This window comes from Microtus oregoni, unplaced genomic scaffold, assembly GCF_018167655.1.
Source record: "Microtus oregoni isolate MIOR12 unplaced genomic scaffold, Mior012 000012F_ref0000307, whole genome shotgun sequence".
NCBI lineage: Eukaryota > Metazoa > Chordata > Mammalia > Rodentia > Cricetidae > Microtus > Microtus oregoni.
This window is the reverse complement of record NW_024543071.1, coordinates 2,176,180-2,198,113: the sequence shown is the minus strand read 5'-3', so window position 1 is coordinate 2,198,113 and position 21,934 is coordinate 2,176,180. Positions and strand designations below refer to the sequence as shown.

At 45.6% G+C, this 21,934-nt stretch overlaps 1 protein-coding gene across 4 annotated transcripts in view; it reads right to left on the bottom strand.

The window, feature by feature from the left end:
• Shtn1 (shootin 1) overlaps positions 1-21,355 on the bottom strand; it is a 104,862-nt gene extending 83,507 nt beyond the window's left edge. Inside the window, exons 1-2 of one of the 4 annotated variants that reach the window (XR_005975148.1) lie at positions 20,906-21,355; positions 4,570-4,622 (exon numbers count right to left, since the gene is read on the bottom strand). Coding sequence is in view for 3 of the 4 variants with exons in the window: in XM_041661199.1 (XP_041517133.1) it covers positions 4,570-4,622; positions 20,906-20,963 (111 nt within the window). In the remaining variant the exon portion in view is untranslated. The remainder of the gene's footprint in view (positions 1-4,569; positions 4,623-20,905) is intronic. The other 3 variants (XM_041661199.1, XM_041661197.1, XM_041661198.1) reach the window with 3 other exon arrangements.
• Positions 21,356-21,934: the final 579 nt, after the last annotated feature.

Sequence of the window (21,934 nt, the reverse complement as noted above, 5' to 3'; positions counted from 1 at the left end):
GTAAGAGAGCTAGAGGAGGCTTAGAGATAAACGACATTTAAGTCTGTAATTAAAAGAGTAAAAGTTTGCACATGGAAAAAGCAGGGGTCAGGTCATTTTGTCTTTTCTTGTCCTACCCAAGCTGTAGAGACTCACACAGCGATGACAATATCTCAGCTATTTGTCAACTGTCTGTGTCCCCTCCCTCATTAGTGGTTTTACTAACAGGTAAAACCTCATCTATTTTCCTTGATGTGGCCAGAAGGCATTCAAGCCAAAGATTTCCCCTCAATTACTTTCCTTAAAAACTCAGACAGATTCTGATTCCATCTCCAAAGACGTCTATAAAAACCACAGAATGGCCAACGTCCATTGTTGAGGTAGAGAAAAGGACTGCAAATGGAAAATTCAGTTAAAACATTAGTCCGGAGTTGGAGATACGGATCAGCAGGCTAGAGCAATCACCTCCTAGCCTGATGGCCCAGACAGTAGGAGAGCCCTGGCTACTCCAGCAGGTTATTGTCTGATCTCCACCTATGTGCCGTGACATACACGCTCATGTACATATACATACACCAAGTAAATAAATATAAACAGCAACAAGAACCCATTGGCCCACCACTAAATCTTTTATTCCTATTCTTTGAGTGCACAGTGACAGAATTTATATGTATACACACATATGTGAATTTTTCTAATAAGAGATTAATTTAATACTTAGATTTCAGTTTTTCAATACAAACTAACTGATGGTATAATTTACTGTGCAAATTTCATACATTAACATTAAAAATATGGCTAAAGAGATGTTCAGGCAGGAAAGTGCTTGCTGCCCAGATATGAAGACCTGAGTTTTATCCCCCGAACCCAGATTTAAAAAAATAAATAAACCTGGGCATAGTTGCACACACCCGTGACTCCAGGGCTGAGGGGGCAGAACCTAGTGGACCCCTGGGGCTTGCTGCCTGGCTAGCCTCGCCTACCTGATGAAGCTGTAAGCCAATGAGAGAACACGCCTCAAACAAAAAATGGTCAGCACCAGAGGAAGGACACCTGAGGCTGCCCTCTGACGTCCTCACACATGCGTGTGCCAATGCCTACCTGCAGTACACATACACACATACATGTACACGCACACACACGCACACACACACATTAAAATAAAATGAGGTTCTTTCTGGAAAGAGTCCATATACTCTCTTAAGTTTACCTGTTTGTAAAGGAGCAGGGAGGGCATAGGATCCGGGTTTAAACCTGGAATCTGTCACGAATCACCTGTAGGTTCTCAGGAAACTCATTGTTCCTCAAGTCCTTATGTTTGCTTGTGCAAAATGAAGCTAACACAGTCTGAACCATTCTGTCATGGAGAGAAGAGGGTACAGAGGTCCCACAGTCATCTCTAAGTGAACAGTCTTTGTTCACCTGCCTCTGCAGAACCTACATCCGTGGGGATATGCAGCAGCCACCAGAAGGTCCTATCCAAAGGGACCAGGTCTGCTGTCTCTCCCCACTGAGGTTTCTGGCCTGGCAACGAGGAAAAATAAACTTGCAGACACACGGTCAGGAGTAATACCTTGCCATTTTTTCCCCTCCGAACTTGCCAAATATCCCTACATCGAACCAACTACAACAAAAAGGAATTCTTCCAATGAGTATCCATGATGAGTTTAATTTAACTCCAGGCTGGGACCCCACAGAGGAAAGATGGCTGCCTGTATTTGTTGATGCAGACCCGATAAAGCCCAGGCAGCCAGGCACAAGAAAGTGCTTTCCCAGAAAAAAACAGTGTCCTCCATTTGCCGGCTCCAGAACTAAAGCTGCTTTTACTCCTTCTATGTCGTATAAAAGGCTTTTATTATATGCTTCTCTCCTTTGTAACACCCCCCACCTTGGGGAAAAATCTGCAGTAATAAGCAAGCCAGTCTTTTAATAGAAGGTAAACAGAGTGGGGTGGACTTAAAACCACTCAGTCTTCTTTGTTTTTCCCAACACACAGCATTCCATATTGCTTTCATTTCTTTTCTTCTCATTCCTGTTAATAGTTATTTTTAAAGAATTAGGACAGAAACAGGTCAATAACGCCTGCAGATGCTGCAAACGCGTCAGCCCGTCTTCTGCTCAGAGAAGAAGTAAACAGTTTACTGGGCCCAGGTCATTTCCAGTCCTTCTTTTAGCCCAACCTATAATCCCACGCACACAACAGACAGTTCACTGCAAACCCCGCGGAAGAAAGTGGCTCTGAGTTAAACAGCTATGGTGGTGCCAACGGGGAGAGCAGGTGTCCACACAGCCACTTTTAAAAAGGGCATTTCAAGGTCTATAGATAACCATGGATTAGAAACAGAAAAGAGAAAACAAAACATGCAGGGTGTTCTCTCTTTCTCTGCCACATGAAGACACACGAGCTTGCTATCTCCCTTCCTATCTTACTTAAACCTGCTTTTCGTTTACTCTTACTGTGTGTATATGATGTATGTGTGTATGACGTGTGTGTGTACACGCATGAACATGTCAGGTGGAGATCAGAAGACAACCTTCGGGAATCGGTCCCCACCTCCTACCAGGGAATTCAGCGATCAAACTCAGTGAGCCATCCTGCCTGCTCCACCTCATATGTTTAGAGAAAGCCAAACTGTCCTGCAGTGTGAACCCCTCCAACCTGCTTGGCTCTTCCCCTCCCTGTTAGCCCCAAAGCAGATGCAACTCAGACCCCATGGACCTCTCCTGGAGTTGGTCTGAGCAAAGGGCAGCACACTGCCAACCCTGAGCATTCCCCAGGAAGTATGCTTTAAGATCATGATGTCCCTGAGACCAGGGTCTAAGCACACCCTCTTCACGACCTTACATCCCCGGGACATCTGTGTTTGGGAGACTTACAGCTACAGAACTGATAATCTTCTTTTCAAACTATTCTCCATGGCTTTCTTGCCTTAGAAAGATTTACATATCAGCTCCCTTTCTGCATGGATTTTTAAAAATCAACCCCATCTATCATCCCCTCGGGTAGCCTGAGAGGAAAGGAAACAAGATTTCAGAGAGCACCAAAGATGAATTTACAAAAGTACGAAGACGGGGCTGGAGGGACAGCGCAGTGTTTGAGGATGCTTGCTGCTCTTACAGAGGACCCAGTTCAACTCCCAGCACTCACACTGGGTACCTTACAACTACCAGGAAGTCTGCTGGCTTGCTCAGCCTCCTCACAAGCACAAACCCATATACGGACTCACCCATGAATAGAATCAAGAGAAAATAAATATTGTCAAAAACAAGAGAGCCTTATAGATTTAAAACACTGACCTAAAAAGCAAGTATAATTGTATGTGAGCAAAGCCCTTGCCGTTACAGCCACCAGTCAATCTATGCCTAGGCAGCTGGCAAATGTAATGACTAAAAAGGTCTAATAAGTGTGTTAAGAGCACAATAAACTAAGTCCAAACATGCTACAGGCTTTATAACTAGTTATCTGCCTGCTAAGTGTTGTTATTACCCTTGTTCTAAAACTACAGAGATGAGACATCATAATCTCATTCTTAGGTAAAAACCACCTCAGGCTGCTTTATTTATTTCTTTTCTGCCAGGGATACATTTTTAAAAAATATTTTGCCTATCTTATTTGATAAAAGCACCATATTTAGTGGTGGCAAGTTAAAAACGATTACATTTTAAATTTATATATAACTTTCATTTATATTTTAAAACAAATCCATAGTCCGTGTTCTTCTATCCTATTTTTTGTTTTCTATTACCTCTCTATCTTTTTCTTTTTCCCCTAGGCTGACAGGAGGACAAAAACACACATGCACACTCAAGCATGCGTGTGTATGCACATGCACGCAAACATTCACAAATCTGCTTGCTTTCCAATACAAGATCTCAGTCTGTAGCCCAGGCTAGCCTCGAACTCATGGCAATCCTCCTGCCTTCGCTTCCCAAGTGCTAGAATTACAGTCTTGAAGCTCTCATACATAGCAAACACTCACAAATCTTAAGTAAACAGTTTTAGAGACAAAAAGGACAGAGATTACAGAAGTAAACAGAATTCTCTTATTTGATAGTTCAAAACAAAACTTCCAGATCCTGTGAAAATATTCAGCATACTTCTCCTGTACAAACACTAGGTGTTTTTCAACTTCTGGTATTATTATCTACCTATCTAGCAGAAGCAAACACAAGTGGTGTACAGAGATGGCTAAATGCCAAAGCCCAGGTCCCTCCGGACCCACCGAGCCGGGGTCCTAGGAGCAAATGTCCCCAGGCTCTGAGTCTATCACCAGTGTCCCCAGTGTGACTACCAGGAGAAAAGGACAATTCCTGAGGACTTGGAAGGCTTGGCCTAGTGCCTTGAGACACATTTAGCCGTGTACTTAATTTCCCAGGGCTGTGCCTACTGTGGCAATGCCTGCTATTCTTTACCATCTGGAGCCCGGAGTTGATATTAGCTTCAACCACACATGCAAGAGAAAAGAAAAGAGAAAAAAAGGGGGGAAAAAAACCCTCTCATTCACATTTAACTGAAATTGGTGGCTGAACAATGCATTATGCTGCCTAGGCGTTCAGGCTTGTAAGAAAAGGGAGGGGTACAGTACAAACCTTCTCCTTTGTTTTCTGGTTCTCTGCTCGAAGGTCTTCATAGTCGCCTATTGCTAAAGGGAAAAGAAAAAGAAAGAAAGCGACATTAGAACTCTCAAAAATTCACTGTGGGAAAACCTGCGAACTCAGCTGACCCCCCCAACAACTCGCCACTAAGTTCAGCCGAGTGGAGAGACCACCAAAGGGCTTTTGCTTTCCAGTCTCTGCAGATGTGAGCCCACTACACTGAACTCCCATTCTCCCTGAGACCTCAGGAAGACCCACGGGCCAGAAGGGACCTTGAAAAGTCCTCCTCTGTGATCTCAGCACCTGCCAGTGAGAGCACCCAGGACCCTGCTGTCCCCCCTAACAGTACTAAAATTGGAGGCTCACTTAGAAATTAAAGTGAGCTTGCATACTCAACACAATGTCATTTGTCTACTTTATTCAGTGCAGAGGTTTGTGGGATGGACATTGGACTGAGAATATCTGTCTCCAGGCAAGACAGGCAGTGGCCATGCCATGGTCAGCAACCTTCGTTTCACTAAGATGGGAGTGCAGACTCCCAGATATGTGGGGTGCTCATGATGTAACCTGAACACAATTTTTAGGCTTCCTTGGAGTTGAGCACATGAAGTTTGTAACAATGACTTAAGGTGACTCGAGGAAGAGCCTCTGAGGCCAGTCTAGTCCACCAGCCACTAGACAGGACTGTCACTGGGAGCTAGGTGATCACGGGGCCGCATGTTCAACTGTGCAAAAATCTTAATTGGGATTTATCTTCTATGAGTAGCTCAGTTTTTTTTTAAGTTTCCCATTCCTATTAATAATCTGAAGACAGAAATAAAAGCCTGAGGCCAATAACTTTAATGGATCCCAGATGGGTGCCAAGCATGGAGACACATGCCCGTAACTCCAGCCTTAGGAAGATTGAGGCAGGAGGCCCCACCTCAACCGCCTTGTCTCAGCCTTCCCTCCCACCTAAAAACGAACATCCCATAGAACCTGGTCATCGGCACCAAAAATGTATGTTTCCCAGAAGGGCAAGACTACCCCAGAAACAAGCACCTAACCGGGAGAGGAACAAGCTTCAGAGGCCAAAGGGCTGGGGTCGCCCGCTGTGACAGTGGTGCTAAAAACACTGAGGTCCGAACTTACAGAAGCCACAGACCCACTGAGAAACAGCTCTGGACACACACATAAAGATGGAGTCCTTTCCATGCTCAACCGGAAGGAGTTAATAAAGCACAAAGTGAAATCCTCAACACCTGGTCTCCTTATCAACGCCCGTCACAAATATTCCAAAAACTGAGCATGAACCAAATCGCCCTAGGCGCTGGACAATTATTGCAATGTGCAATGATTTTTAACATAAACAAAACCAAGAGTGTTATTTGAGATTTCTAAATACACGTTGATGCTATTGGGTAGTAGACTATGGTCACGGCCCCAAACATCATTATTCTACCTAATACAGCTTCAAAACAGAAAAGATAAACATATTTTATTGACCGACTTTGGCTTAAACTACTTAGCATTTAAATGTATCTGCAGGGCTGGGCAGATGACTCCACTCGCCACAGAAGTGTCAAGAATGAAGCTCGGGCCGGGCGGTGGTGGCACACGCCTTTAATCCCAGCACTTGGGAGGCAGAGGCAGGTGAATCTCTGTGAGTTCGAGACCAGCCTGGTCTACAAGAGCTAATTCCAGGACAGGCTCCATCCACAGAGAAACCCTGTCTCAAAAAACCAAAAAAAAAAAAAAAAAAAAGAATGAAGCTCGGGTCCCCAGAACCACATAAAGATGGGCACAATCCCAGCATTCCTATGGAGAGATGGGAGGCGGAGTCAGGATACTCCTTGGTGGCTTGAGGGATGGCTAGCCTGGCACATACGGTGAACTATAAAAACAAGAGCTGCTGTCTCACATAGGCAGGTGGAGGAACTGACACGCAAGGTTATTCTCCTCACCCCCTTCGGTTTTTCAAGACAGGATTTCCCTGTAGCTCTGTAGACCAGGGTGGCCTCGAACTCAAAGATCTGCCTGTCTCTGCCTCCCCAGTGCTGGGATTAAAGGTGTGTGCCACCATCCAACCAAGGTCGTTCTCTGACTGCCACGTGTGCCTGTATCCATACACATAAGCATCATACTCACACACAATTTTTTTTTACTTAAAATGTTTTAAAGTATCTGTAGATGAAATTTAAAAATCAAAATCAGGACCAGTGAGATGACCCATAGGGTCTAAGTACTTCCATCAAGTCTGATAACCCGAGTTCAATTCCCAGTATCCACGTGGTGAATGGAGAGAGCCAGCCCCCTACGCTGTCACGTGACTTCCACGTATACACTATGGCGGGTGCACGCACACACGCACATCAAAATGGATTTACCACTGCATTATTAGTGACCTACTTTACAGGCGTACACATACACAGTAATGGCTTATAAAAGTATACTCTCAAACTGACATTAAGAGATAAGAATTTTTTTTCTATTTACAACATCAAATAATGGCTTGGGAAGCTTTTCTAAAACTACTCACACCATGCCTCCATTATAGTGCCGATAGACCAGACAAAACACCGCAAACTCCTAATTGCTGGCTCTTTATTACAAGGCATTAATTAAGAACCCTTCACCTATAATATTTTAATAGAAACCGCAGAAAGCACACTTTACTTAGAGCTATGTACAACTGTAAGAGACAACAAAAGCAAGGACTTAAGTAGGGAAGAAAACGGAAGGAGCACTATGACCTTGGTCACAGCCGGGGACCGCAGGGGGTTGGGGCACAAAAGAAAAGAAAAATGTCGATTTCTTTGAAGTTAACAACAACAACAAAAACAAAGCTCACTCCCAAAACAACATTCATGCACACGTACACACAAATGCATACATATGAATATGTGTCATCCTGACACAGGGGTATGACTATCAACGGCTATGAAGTGGCCTCTACTTTTCAGGAACTTCATTTTTTAAAATTATGGATTTGTACGCTGGGCAGCTCCTGCAGAGGCCAGAAGGGGGCACTGGATCACCTGGAGCAAGACTTAGGGGTGGTTGTGGGTGCTGGAAACCAAACCTCCTCTGTATCAGCAGTGAGGACTCTTAACCTCAGAGCCATCTCTCCAGCCCCCTCAGCTACTTCTTTTACGGTATGTTAAGAGGCTTCACAGAAAGCAGTGTTTTACTGCCTCAGAACTGGCTAGCAGTTTGAACATTTAAAGCAAGTGTGCGCAGCTCAAGAGGTTTGGCAATGCTATCCTTTGAAGCAGTGCCTCACACAAATGTGACGGGTTCCTTCCCATGGGAAAGACACAACTTGGGAAGACTTCACACCTCGGCTTATCAGCTCTATAGATATCTAATTAAATGAGCACGTATTGGCTGGGAGTCATCTCCCGCAGCCTCAGCTTCCTGGTAGAGATTTGGTAGTCTTACCCTGGGAAGTAAAGGAGCTAAAGTAGGCTGGTGTTGTCTAGTGTCAGCCATGGTAATTGCTACTTAAGTTGCAAAGCTTGCCAGATCCTGATTAAACACCTAAAGAATGTCCTGGGTTTCAAGGTTACTTTTATTTCTGCCCACCCTCCAAATGGCTGACTGAAAGCAATCTATGAAAGCAGGAGACACTATGTCACCAAGCCAAGGGAAGCAAGCTAAGGCGCTAAAAGCCATTTGTCACAGCAAATCCTGGCAAGGGTGTGGAAGCATGCCTGATACCAGACTTTTCAATCCTTGAAGCATGCTTGAGCCAGCTGGAGAGCTTGGCAATCACGGAGCCCTGGACCCCTCTCCACAGTGGGTGCCTCTGGGGTTGATCTACAGAGTCTAGGGCGGAGTTTGGTCATCTTTACTTTTATTTTTAAAGAAATGAATTCCCTAATGTGTAGTTAGTGTGAGGAACAACCGCTTAACAGTGTAAAATAGACAAAAAGGAGGATCTGGAGAAAACTAGGTGAATATCGGGGAGAGCATGTGTTTAAGAATCACTCTGGTTTTCCATTCTCTTGGTCGCTAATGCTAAAGGAAGCCATCTGTAGCTTTGTCTTGGGCCACCAACGAGCTCCCAAATAAAGACACAGATACTCATGGTTAATTATGAAGGCTCAGCCTTTAGTTTATGCTTGTCCCACTAGCTCTGATAACTTAATTCAATCTGTTTTTCTTCATCTGTGTTTTGCCTCCGGGCTTTTTAACCTTTCTTTCATTCTGTATGTCCTGCTCTCCTGCTTCTTCCTGTCTGGGCCCAGTGGTGGGCTGGCCAGCTCCCCTTTTCTCTCTGCCCACAAGCCCCGCCTATCCCTTCTCTGACCAGCTATTGGTCATCCAGCTTTTTATTAAACCAATCAGATGCCTTTGGCAGGCAAGGTGAAACAGCAACACATCTTTACATAGTTAAATACTGCAAAAACAAAAACAACACACTGGAATGTGATGTTTTACTCTTTTGGCTCTTTAGTCTTTTGACATGGCGGGGTGGGGGTCTCATCACCCAACTCCCAAATAAATGCACACATGCAGGCTTATTCTTACTTATGAAAGCCCAGCGTTAGCTTGGTTTTGTTTTTTGTTTTTTCCTAGCCAGCTTTTCTTAACTTAACCCATATCCTTTTTGTCTCTGGACTCTTTCCTTTTCTTACTTCTGTATATGTTACTTTCACTCTTAGTCCAAGGCTGGCTGTGTGTGGCTGGGTGTCTGGCCTCTGCCGCCCTCCTCTCCTTGTTCTCTGGCTGCTCCTCCTCCTCCTTTCCCCTTCTATTTATACTTTGTCTGCTCCCCCTCTGGTAGTTATTCACAGGCAATCTAGCACTTGAAAGACCACCCTAAATACCTTCAAAAACCCACCAAACTCCTCCAATCTTTCAGAAGCGTCTCACCCATATGTTCTTCCCCAGTAGCCAGTATCAGTGTCCTAACTCCGACCTTCCACAGTGACACCCACTTATCTACCCTCTAATTTCCTATTCCGGGTTGGTTCTTGCTCTTTTTCTCCCTTCAAAGTTTCATTTACCTAAGAACCTCCAAAGACTTTGGCAACACTCTCTTAAACCCCACTTCTCTTCTGACCACTCAGCTCCTGCCTGCAGACCACAGAGTCTAGGTAAACAGTTCTGCTCTACCCATGAGGGAGCTCTTCTTGTATGTCTTGGGCAAAATCAGCAGTTATATCTTAATATACTACCAGAGCACCCTACTCATACAGAGGCTGAGCACCCTGAACACCAAAGTCTGAGATGTGAAAAGCTCCAAAATTGACAACTTTCTGAAGGCACAGTTCCAGATTTTGGACCATTTGGAACTTCACATTTTCAGATCAGGGATGCTGAAATGGTAAAGTCTATACAAATATCCACAAAGCCAGAAATATCCAAAACACAAAACAAGTATCGTACCTCTATTTGAATCCCTGTGCACAACACAACATCACAAAGCCATCTGTACACATGTCTGCCTGCTTTCCTTTTCTCCCCACTCAATGGATTGTGCTCTGCCTATGTCAACAGAATATCAAGCACAGAGTCCACACCTATGCCAAACAAATGAACAAAAGGCTCATACAAACATACTATGCAAAATGATTAAGCCAAATATTCACATCCCCATTGTAGAAGTGAGGACGCAGATGCATTGAGAAGTCACACCTGTAGTAGGAAGTGGAGGCAGATCCTGTTTACTGATTCCCATTGCTAAGAGTGACTGTGAGGAACCTGATAGCACACTAGAGGGGAAATGCTCCTTTGGGGTAAAGACTACGCCTTTACCCGCCCACGTGTCTGCATCTAGGACAGTGCCTGGCTTAAAGTAAGCACGGTTCTGGAGCAGGAATGAACCTGCAGTCCGGGGAGCATATCATCATCAGCCAGGCAGGGTCTCTCACACAGATGTTACATTAAGACACAAAAAAAACAAAGCCTTAAGGAACAACCAAATGTATCTAGACAGAAAAGCACAACACTGTTTCCTGACATTTCCTAGTGCAGATTTGTATCCATGGGCTGAGCCTGCCTGTAGGACTCAGGGAGCCCTGAAACCTGACTAATGGAGGTGAGGACTGGAGCCACAAAGGCACTGTTCAATTAGGACAGGCTCCCCTTCTGCTCGTCCCAGTGGACCCCCCTCCACTTAGAGCCAGAGTTGAGAGGGAAGCCATTTATACCCCACTTGTTAATTAAATCATTATAAAACCCAGGGGTGGGGGACCACTGGGATAGCTGATCAAAAAAACAAAGGTGACAGATTTCCTATCAGGAAAGGAATTATGGCAAGCCTGAGCTCCATCGACACTAGGTGGAACACATTTCAGTGCTAATAAAGAATAATGCTGAAGAACTCTCTGCAAACCGTATGAATGGCTTCAAATTAAACATCCAGAAGGGGAAAAACTAAGTATCTTTACAGTCAGTCAGTCTATCTATCTATCTATCTATCTATCTATCTATCTATCTATCATCACATATATGTGTGTCTGGTCTCTAGAATGTAGGCTTGTACATCACACAATCTCCACAACAACAACAAAAAAACAAATAAATGGTACAGCAACAATCCTCTTAGATCTATCAGGGAATTGAGATCTCAGGGCAAGTCCTACCCCTGTCACTGGAGACACAAGGGCAGCACTGAGGAATATCTTACGGCAGTGAATGGCTGGAAGAAACCCCTGCTAAAGATCTGGGACCCAGACAGGAAAATCTAGGCTGTGTGACGCTCTGTACAGATTGTGTTTAAAATGCCCTTGAGGTGGGGAGGTAGAAGGGCAGGTTAGTCAGGAAGGGGGAAAGGATTTTTTTGTTTCACATCCTAGAGGTTCCTGCTTTTAGATATAGCCACTCTACAAGAGATGCTCAGAGAACTCTGTTCCTGCCTCTCTCTCTCTCTCTCTCTCTCTCTCTCTCTCTCTCTCTCTCCCTTCCTTCCTTCCTTCCTTCCTTTTATTCTTGATGCAGGGTCTCTCATTACATAGCCCTAGCTAACCTGGAGCTCACTACAAAGACCAGGCTGCCTCCAAACTTGCAGATTGCCACCCCTCCGATTCCCTGTCCTGCGATGAAAGGCATGGCCACCATTCCCAGCTTGCCACTCTGTTCTTAAGACCTGATCTCAAGAGAAACTGCTTCACTAGAGCCTTACAGACTTGGAAGAGGGAAGTACCCAAGTCAATCCCACCCCATCCCCCCCCTCACACCCCAACCCCAAGCCTTCCTGCTCCCTGGAGGGCAGGGCTAGGGTGTAGGACACAAAAATAAAGCAGAGAACTTGTGAGATCACAGCCCCAGGGCAGATTCACTAACTCCCTATCCCCGGCTGACGCAATCACAGAACATAGAGACATCCAAGCCTTACTAATGCAAATGTTTACAGGAGATTTATTCATGATTAACTAAATTCAGGCCTGCCCAGGATGTTCTTAGCGCGTGGAGGAATAAACAAGCTGCGGTAGATCCATAAAATGGAATATTATTCAGAAGAGCGATGGGATCGATCAAGCCACAGAAAGACCTGCATATTGCTAACTTAAGAGTCGATATGAAGGGCCACATGTACGGCATGAGTCCAACTATAACACCCTGGAAAGAGCAATAACGGAATCTGTGGCCATTAGCAGTTGGAGGAAGAAGCAGAGAGTGGCTCGAGTGTATGGGGGTTGGGGAGCAGTGAGACTATTCTGTGTGCTCCTGTAATGGCAGGCACATACCATATACTGCTTAGGTTCCACGAAAGTCCAGTACAAACTGAACCCTGGGCGGGCAAGATGGACCTGCTGGTAAAGGTGTTTGCACCAGGTCTGGTGACTTGAGTTTGACCCCCAGAACCCATGTAGAGGTGAAAATAGAGGACCGAATCCACCAGGTTGTCATCTGACCGCCCCATGAGCGCCACGGCACATGTGTGCCCACACACTCACAGACATACACACACATACATACACACCCACAAACACACAGCGATAGATACACACACAATACATACCCACACAATCACACACCCACACACATACCCACAGACACACCCACATACCCACCCCCCCACATACATACACACAGACCACATACACACACACATACACATGGTATTTTTTAGAAAAAAAATAAACTGTATTGTAAACTGTAGACAATAACGCACTAATATTGGCTTAAATAATGAAATCACAAGCACAACAGAATTCAAGATATACATGCTTTTTAGATCTATCATTAAATTTATCTTGAATTTTTCTTGTACCCCGTAATAATGCAAACAATTATTGGTAAATTTAAAAAAGACTCTTTTTCTCCAGCCCCACGAACATAGAAATGTGTATAAGAATGTAAGCGACATTATCATTTCAGTAAAATTGAATTTTGTACACATTAGCTATAGAACTAGGGAGAGGGCTCAGTAGGTGGGAGTGCTTGCTGTACAAGCATGAGGACCCCATGTAAAACACAAGCCAAGTGTGGTCACAAGCATGCTTCTAACCCCAACACTGTGAGGGTACAAGCAGAGACAGGAGGACCCCTGGGCTTGTCAGCCACCACCCTAGCTCCAGTCTCAGGAGAATAAAGCACAGGGATAGAGCAGGACAGCTCTGTAACCTCTGCAAGTGTCCCTGAACACTTGCGGCATGTGCACATGCATGCATGCGCACGCACACACACACCTGCACCTGCTTCTGCACACCTGCACAACACACCTGCACACATGCATAAGCACACACCTACACGTGTACATTTGCACACCTGCACACATCCACCTCCTTCTGCACACTTGCAGCTACACACACAGACACACCTGCACACGCACACAAGCACTCGCACGCACACATGCACACCTGCATGCACAAACACACACACAAAAAATTAGATACGTCGGAAAAAAACCCAAACTTCAAAAACAGTAGTCATCGGGGAATTTTCCTCTGGAATAACCATGAAAACTCAGATCCCAAAATGCTTCTTACAGTTGGTTGTTGACACATGGGCTTAGAATTCCAGCACTGGAAAGGCAGAGGCAGGAGAACCATGGCAAGTGTGAGGTCATTCTGATCTTCATACTGAGTACTGGGCCAGCCTGATCTACAGAATAAGACCCCAAGGAAGGAAGGAAGGAGGAGGAGAGGGAGAGGGAGACGGAGACGGAGAAGGAGAAAAAGAAAGAAAGAAAGAAGAGAAAAGAGGAGAGAAAGGGAAACACACAATGATCGGCTACCTGCCTGTAACCAGCAGTCACCCTCCCGTAACCTTTCGCCATCCCTAGACAAAGCACAGTGCCAATTCAATGTGAACTCTATGGAAATGGTTGTCATATTACATTATTTGAGACAAATTATAAAAAACCTTTTTCAGCTATTTTCTTTGTAGAAATTGTATATTATTGTTTATATGTGCACGATGCTTGCTTGCCTGTGTGTCTGTGTACCACGTGTGTGCCTGGTGCCCACGGAGGCCAGAGAGGAGCATCAGATATTTTCAATCTGAAGATATTGAATCTGTGGGACCCGTGGACATCGTGGGCAGGGCCTTAAGAATGTGAAGAATCCCTATGTATCCGCTAGTGCACTTTGCACTAATTGGAACATTTGTTAGATTCTGGACCCTATTGACACATTCTGATAACCCAAAGTCCACATTTTATTCAGATTCCCTTAGTTTTATTTATGTCTATAGATGGATTTTGACTTGGGTGGCCAGCCACAAAAAAAAAATGACGTGGAGCCTTATTAATTATGAAAACTTGGCCTACAACTTAGGCTTGTCATGCTAGCTCTTTTTTTTTTTTTTTTTTTTTTTTTTTTTTTTTTTTAGTTTTTCGAGACAGGGTTTCTCTGTAGCTTTGGAGCCTGTCCTGGCACTAGCTCTTGTAGACCAGGCTGGCCTCGAACTCACAGAGATCCGCGTGCCTCTGCCTCCCGAGTGCTGGGATTAAAGGCGTGCGCCACCACCGCCCGGCCACGCTAGCTCTTATAACTTAAATTTTTCCATTTATAGTAATCAATGCTTTGCCTCGCGGCTTTTTACCTCTGCTCCATCTTGTACCCCCTGTTCCTCTCTGTGTCCTGTGGTGCCTCTCTCCTGCCTAGATCCATGTCTTCACTCTCTGCCTGGAAGTCCTGCCTAACCTCTTCCTGCGTAGGTATTGGCCATTTAGCGCTCTATTAAACCAATCAGAGGACACCTTGGCAAAGACTCATCTTCTCAGTGTACAAAAAAAATGATTCCACACATATGTCCTGTTTCCAGTACCTACACTGAGATATCACATCCCACTTAAATGTCTTATGTCCTTGGGTATTTCTTCACCTTGGTCTTCACTTTTACGACCTTGAGAAGTTCTTCTTGTTGTTGTAATAAAGTATTTTTTTTATATGGAGTTGGGTTGTTTGGTTTTTTCCCAGTGAGATGGGAGAGACAGAGACAAGGCATCAAGTAGCCCAGGCTAGCCTCAAACTCACTGTGTAGCTAAGAATGACCTGAACATGAGACACTCCTGTAGCCCTCCCATGCCGGGACTGCGGCACTGCCATGCCCAGACTGCTGCCTGTCCCTTTGCTGAGAGCTTAGCAGTTTTAAGGAGTGAATCTACCTCAGCCAGGTTTTTTTCTGATGTTTTCCTTAAAAATACATGGGACTTCAAGATTTTGAAGGGAAAACCAGAGATAAAATGTCATTTTATCACATTCCACACACTTTTTTCACCACACATATTACTTTGTGCCCTGGGTCACATCTTGTTTGTTTTAATTGCTCCAGCGTTGGGCAGTGGACAATTCTTCAGTGAGCTTCCGTGTCTCTTGGTCCCATCATGTGAATGTCTTAGTCTGAACACTTCCTTAATTTTGGTACCCACAGGATGCCCCAGGCTTGCCTTGCATATTTGGCTATCTCAATCATAAAAGCAACCATTTCCCTTGAGAACCCTGTTTCTCTCATCAGAGGGCACTATTAGCAACCATGTTCTGAATGATAAATATGCTCAAATATATATAACATAAACATAGACCTAGTTCTATATGTAACAATCTGTGTCTACACTAAGCTAATACAAGCTCACACAGATGCCTTTAACTCTAGTCCATTACCAAAAACATGACTTTCAATAGGAAAAAAAACTTGGCCCTGCCAAGGTCATAGTATATATCTTATCTGCTCTTTAGAATGACAGTAAGACATAGATTGAGAAAAAATGGGTTAGAAGAAAGAGAACATCATATGTTTCACTTTAATTTTTGTTAACATTTTTAAGTCAAAGGAAGTGCCAGTTCCCCAGGAGGAGTGTTAACGGAGAGGGGGCTCCAAGCAGCAGGCCTGGCACCAGTTTGTGAAGGTCCATCTCAGGGAGGGCCTGGACACTAGCTCCTCAGTAGTGCTTAGGACCTTGGAAGTAAACTACAATTCTAATAATCATCTGGTGCCTCGGAAACAGGCAACTCCTGGACCACATGTAGAAAAACAGTGCCAACATAATCCAATAAAAAAAAATGGAGTACAGACCGAAACAGAGAACTCTCAACAGAGGAATCTAAAATGGCTGAAAGACACTTAAGGATATGTTCAACATTCTTAGTCATCAGAGAAATGCAAATCAAAACAACTCTGAGATTCCATCTTATACCTGTAAGAATGGCCAAGATCAAAAACACTGATGAAAACTTATGCTGGAGAGGTTGTGGGGAAAAGGGAACACTTCTACATTGCTGGTGGAAATGCAAGCTGGTACAGCCCCTTTGGATGTCAGTGTGGCAATTTCTCAGATAATTAGGAAACAACCTTCCTCAAGAACAACAATACCACTTTGGGGTATATATCCAAAGGATGCTCAACCATGCCACAAGGACATGTGCTCAACTATGTTCATGGCAGCTTTGTTTGTCACAGCCAGAACCTGGAAACAACCTAAATGCCCCTCGATCAAAGAATGGATAAGAAAAATGTGGTACATTTACACAATGGAGTACTACACAGCAGAAAAAAATAACGACAGCTTGAATCTTGCAGGAAAATGGATGGAGCTAGAAAACATTATTTCGAGTGATGTAACCCAGACCCAGAAAGACAATTATCACATTTACTCACTCATAGGTGGTTTTTAGACATAAAGCAAAGAAAGCCAGCCTACAAACCACAATCCCAGAGAACTTAGACAGCAATGTGGACACTAAGAGAGACTTACATAGATATACTCTATATGGGAAGTAGAAAGTATAAAGAGACAAGATCTCCTGAGTAAATTGGGAGCATGGTGACCTTGGGGGAGGGTTGAAGGGGAAGAGGCAGGGAGGGGAGCAGAGAAAAATGTATAGCTCAATAAATATCAATAAAAAAAAGAAAGAAAAATAGTGCTGAAAAGCCAAGCTTGCACATGAAGCCAAGGCAGCCATGTCGTTTCAGATGGCCTTCCACTGAGTAGCTCTGAGTGTTCTGCCCAGGGCTGGATCCTCAGTTTCACACACTAGTACAGCCATGCAAGCCTGGGCCCTTTGAATTACAATAATGCCCCACTGTTTGCTCCTCCAGGAGCTAAAGAAACTCCAGAAAAAGCACCCATGAGTCAGTAGCTTAGCTCTAGGAAAAAGATGAATCTTAAGAATGAGATCTATGCTAACCAACCATCTACACTGGGATAAGGTGATGCACATTGTCCATAGTCTGAATACTCAGAAAGTGGAGGCAGTCAGGAGTTCAAGGTCATCATGTTATACAGTTTGAGGCTAACCCAAGAATGTCTCAACAAATACAAATACAAATCTTACCATGGAATATTTGTTTTCAGTAGTGCCCAAGAATGGCCACGGCTTTTCGTTTTTTTTCACTGCCATTGTTTGGTCTTTACTGAGAACACCCTTATTACATAGTTCAGTGGCGGAATACTTGCCTAGTATATATAAAGGTTTGGGTCCCATCCTTAGCACTGAGAAAGATGAAGGGGAGAGGGAAAGAGGGAAGGAAGAGAGGGGAAAGGAATATCATGAGATGGAATCCACTCTTCAGTCTTCACCAGGTTCTCAACGACACTGCCATGCAATACTGACCAACCTAATCTTTACCTATTGTTTGGGTCAGGCCCTTCGATGGTGGGGGCCCATTCTGCTTGGGACAGCAACAGTAATCCGTGGTTTTTGTGAGGGATGCCATTCCCATCCAAGCCAATCAGACTAGTCTTCCTGGATTTTATACTGTCTCCAGACCCAGAACTCATCAGCAGCAGGGGCCAGGCCTTCTTTGCTGGTCTCTGATGCTCTCCTGGCGCCTGGCTATGAATATTCAGGGCATGCATGTTGAATGAATCACACAGAAAGCCGTGCACCTTCAACAAATGCTGAACTGAGTCTATCATTTTCCAAAAGAATTCTTCAGAGAGAGAAAATTGTATGATGTTTTGTGAGGGAAATGTCCACTTTGATAGCTGGGAAATATGCATCGGAAATAGTACCCTAAGTTACCATTTCTCTGTGCATTAACGATGTCAATCAGCCCAATAAAATAAAGCCCGTGGGGGGAGAAAAGACAAAAGGAGAATTACCTCATTACCTCAGCATCTGCTTGAACATAAAAAAAAAATCACACACTGGCTAATTTTTTTAAGGGACATAATATAACTTTCTAGAAAGACATAATCTACCTAATTATAGCATTCAGTAGACGGGAACATACAATGTTGTGAAGTAATTCAGAAGTGGGTGTGATTTATAAGACAGAGCGTGGGGACGGGTACATAGAAATTAGATTGTTCATATTATGACAGGCTCCTTCACTGCGCTTCACAACTGTGGCAGGCCTAACCTCACTCTCACCACTGAGGGCTCCCCACTAGGGACGACGGCTGTCAGCTCCACAGTACCCACAGCAGACTCCTTCCTGCACAACCCCCTGGGGAAGAGGTTCAAGTTTTAGACCTAAAACTCATTCAAAGGGGGAGTCGCATGAGGAGACAAAAGTGGCCAACAAATACGTAAAGATCAGAACTTCACTGATGGTCATGGCGACAGACATTTTAAAGGAGACATCTTGCCAGTTCCAATGGCAGAAATTCAAGAACTTGTCAGGCTGTCCAGCTGACAATTACTGTCGGCCAACGCTCACCAGAATCTGTGATGAGGGCACTGCTGGGGGAAGGCAAACTCACACAACTGTTGGCGGAGGAGTGAATGCCTGTGCACTGGATGGCATAATTTCATAACATGCATGCCATCAAATCCAACCACCCCATCTCTAAGAACCTACCCTAGAAAAAATAATAGTCTATTTATATGCATGCCTCTTTGATTAATGACTGTCTACCAGGCAAGAAACGTCCTAAGAGCCAGGAGAGTCTGATTCACCATCTAGCCACAGGCTCTAGAACTTGGGCCCCACATACAAGTAATTGGCAGTCGTTTAAAGACACAAAAACATATGTTTACTCAGCATTAAACAAGGGAAATAGAGCAACCAATCAAAAATGGTCTTCTTGTTCATATTGAATGGGGAAATTAAAATTATGACTCACCACAGCAACAACCCACCATCAACATAAAAACATGGCCATCATACTGGTAGCCCCAAAGACCTGATAACCATGTTTATCCTCAAATGCCTGGCTTCCTAGTTAAGTCCACATCTCAGACAGCCATTACATACTCTTAAATAAGTCTTTATCAAAGTCTGGCTGACAAACACATTCTGATTTTAAAATATGAAACTCTCACAGTAGGTTGAACAACCAACCCTAACACCCATGTGAGCAATCTCAGTGTCGAGGGTGGGGGGAGAGAAACACAAACCTAGGTTCTATTACTTCTGGTTCAAGTACTCCATCAGGAAAATGGAGCCTTTCAAAATACCAAGCCACGGATTTGTTTTTTAACACAACAACACAACACAAGGGAAGGAGCTAGGAACCTAGGAGTCCTCCCTTCTTAAATGTCAGTCCAGCAAAGGGCCGGAGAAGGTGTTTGTGGGTGTCACCATTATTAGCGTATTCTGAGAAGTACAAAGAGAATAAGAGGAAATAATATTTTGTTTTACACTCATTCACAATCTTACCATCCATCAAAAGATCTGGTATTGATCAAGGCTGAAAGTTTCCTAAGTCCAGAAAAATGAATCAAAAGTGTTGTGATGAGACACAAGAATGTGTTATTAAAACTAATACTAGTGAAATCCAGTTCTCGTTTAAAAAAGAAAAAGAAAAGCAGTTGAGAGATTCCAAATAAGGCAATCTGTCCAGCTCCTGGAGTCTCAGGTGCTGTGTGGGTTGACTTGGGGCTAATTGTGAATAAGCAATTAACACTTATTCCAGGTTTCTAGATGCTAGATAGAGAGTTTCAGCGAGGTTAGCTAACTCCCTGAGGTGGCACAGTACAGTGCTGTGGAGACCTTTCTCCCAGAGTGTGGTGGACACTATGGCTTATGGGCTTGAAAAACCCCTTGATAGGACCTCTAAACCAACTGGCTTAGCTCCTGTCTTCAGTCACAAGGCTCAAGAAAGGGCAGGCATCAACTCCAGAGCTGGTGAACTGAGCCAAGAGAAGCGAAAGGACCAGGCTAAGCCACTGAGCAGGCCCCTTCCAGGGTCAGCAAGTCGCTCAGCACGGGCATGCCCTGCACACTTTTACTTCCTAAACCAGTGTGGTTCCTCTTTCTTGACCCATATTTTCAAAGCAACCTTTGAGCAGGATAATTACCTGATTTTTTTTTAAGTGTGTCAGGTTAACTGGATCTAGGATTTGGCTTTGTTCACCAATGTGCTGAGTGACAGTCATCAGCTCCCAAGCAGTAGAGAAACGCTTGCAATACGGCCTGGCTTTCTGGCACCCAGCATCAGCCCCGCTCCCTCAGAAAGCCCCACACAGGCAGGGTGTCGACTCACTGACTAATAAATTGCTAAAAATGGGAAGTGATGAGAACACGTCGGTAGCCCAAAAAAATCCCAGCAGGGTAAAGAAAAAGGAACTAGACCGAGCCCCAAAGAAAAGCTGGAAAAGCTGCAGGCCCAGGAACACTGAAGTGTGCTAGGGTGGGGCCTCAGCTAGGAGCCAGGCCATCCGAGCTACCTAACCCGGCGCCCAACGATCCTGTCTTGCTCGCTTCTCCCGAGTGGACCGGAGTGCGAGCCGTGACCCTGTCCACGCCCGATGCGTGTTCCTTCCCATCCCCCGGTCCCGCAATCCCTGCAGGTCACGCTTCTCCCACTGCGAGAAGACGCTCCAGCTCCTCCGCCCAGGGCTCTGCATGGCGCGCAGAGCTCGGGGAGCGCTGCACCGCGGCTGAGCTGCGGGGTGGCGGCGTCGGCCTCACGATCCCCGGGGCCCAGGCTGGCACCTGCGGCAGCGCACGGAGCTGTCCCGGCTGAGGCCGCGGCTCCCGCACCTGCGCCCGCGGGCCCGCCTACCTTGCTCCTTCAAGCTGGTGATGAGCTGCAGCTGCTTCTCCTCGTCCGAGCTGTTCATTTTGGCGGGTGGGGCTGGGGATAAAAGGCAAGGAGGGAGAGGCGAGGGGGACACGGGGGAGGGGGAGCAGAAAGCAAGACGCCGGTGGCGCGGCGTGCGGCTGCACTACCCGGAAGTTGGGATCGCTCCCGCTCCTCCCGCTCCTCCTCCTCCTCCTGGCGCGCAGCACGCGGTGAGATCATCCCGCGCACCTACTCGCGGCCCGCGGCTGCTCCACCTGCGGCGGGCGGGCCTGGGCACTGGGCCCGGGAGGGGCGTGGGAAGCGAAGGCGGGTCAGGTGTCGAGGCCCCAGGGCGCCAGTGCGTCCGTGCGTTGTGGCCTCCGCTGCGCCCTGCCTTGCACCCCCGACGCGCACGCAGAGGACTCCCGCCCCAGGTTCGCCACCCCAGAGCTGGACAGCGGATCTGAGCCGAACATGACCAACCTCAGCCGCCCTCTATTACTCACTGGTCTCTGGCCACGGCTGGAAAACCTCTGTTCTACACACTTCTGCGGGGAACACCTTGAGGCCAGACCCCAGCAGGTGCATGTTGCAGGCTGTCTGGCTAATTGAGTCACCGCACAATCCTGGGGGGAAGGCGTGGCAGTCTTGTCACAGTTCCTCCGCGGGTTTCCATCCATCATACCAGTGTGAAGAGGGGGATATCAGGACCTAGGCCCTGCCTCAGGGACCTCACCATGCATGAACTGCAGGGAAGATCATCTGGTTTCCGTGGGAGGATCTTCTGTCTTGGAGGAGCCTGGCACTGAATACCCAAAGTCACTGGGTTCACGCAAGGAGCCTAGTGTGTAATGATAATGATACACAGCCCTTGCGCCTCTTAAGGACCCTCGGTTGTGTTCACACCCAGCTCTGGAGTAGGCCCAGGCGGGCTTGGCTTTCTCCAGCCTCTGCTTGAATCTCCCGCACTATGGAATCCATCTAAAGGATGGGAATAATAATGTATACTCTCCAAGAATTTGAAAAATT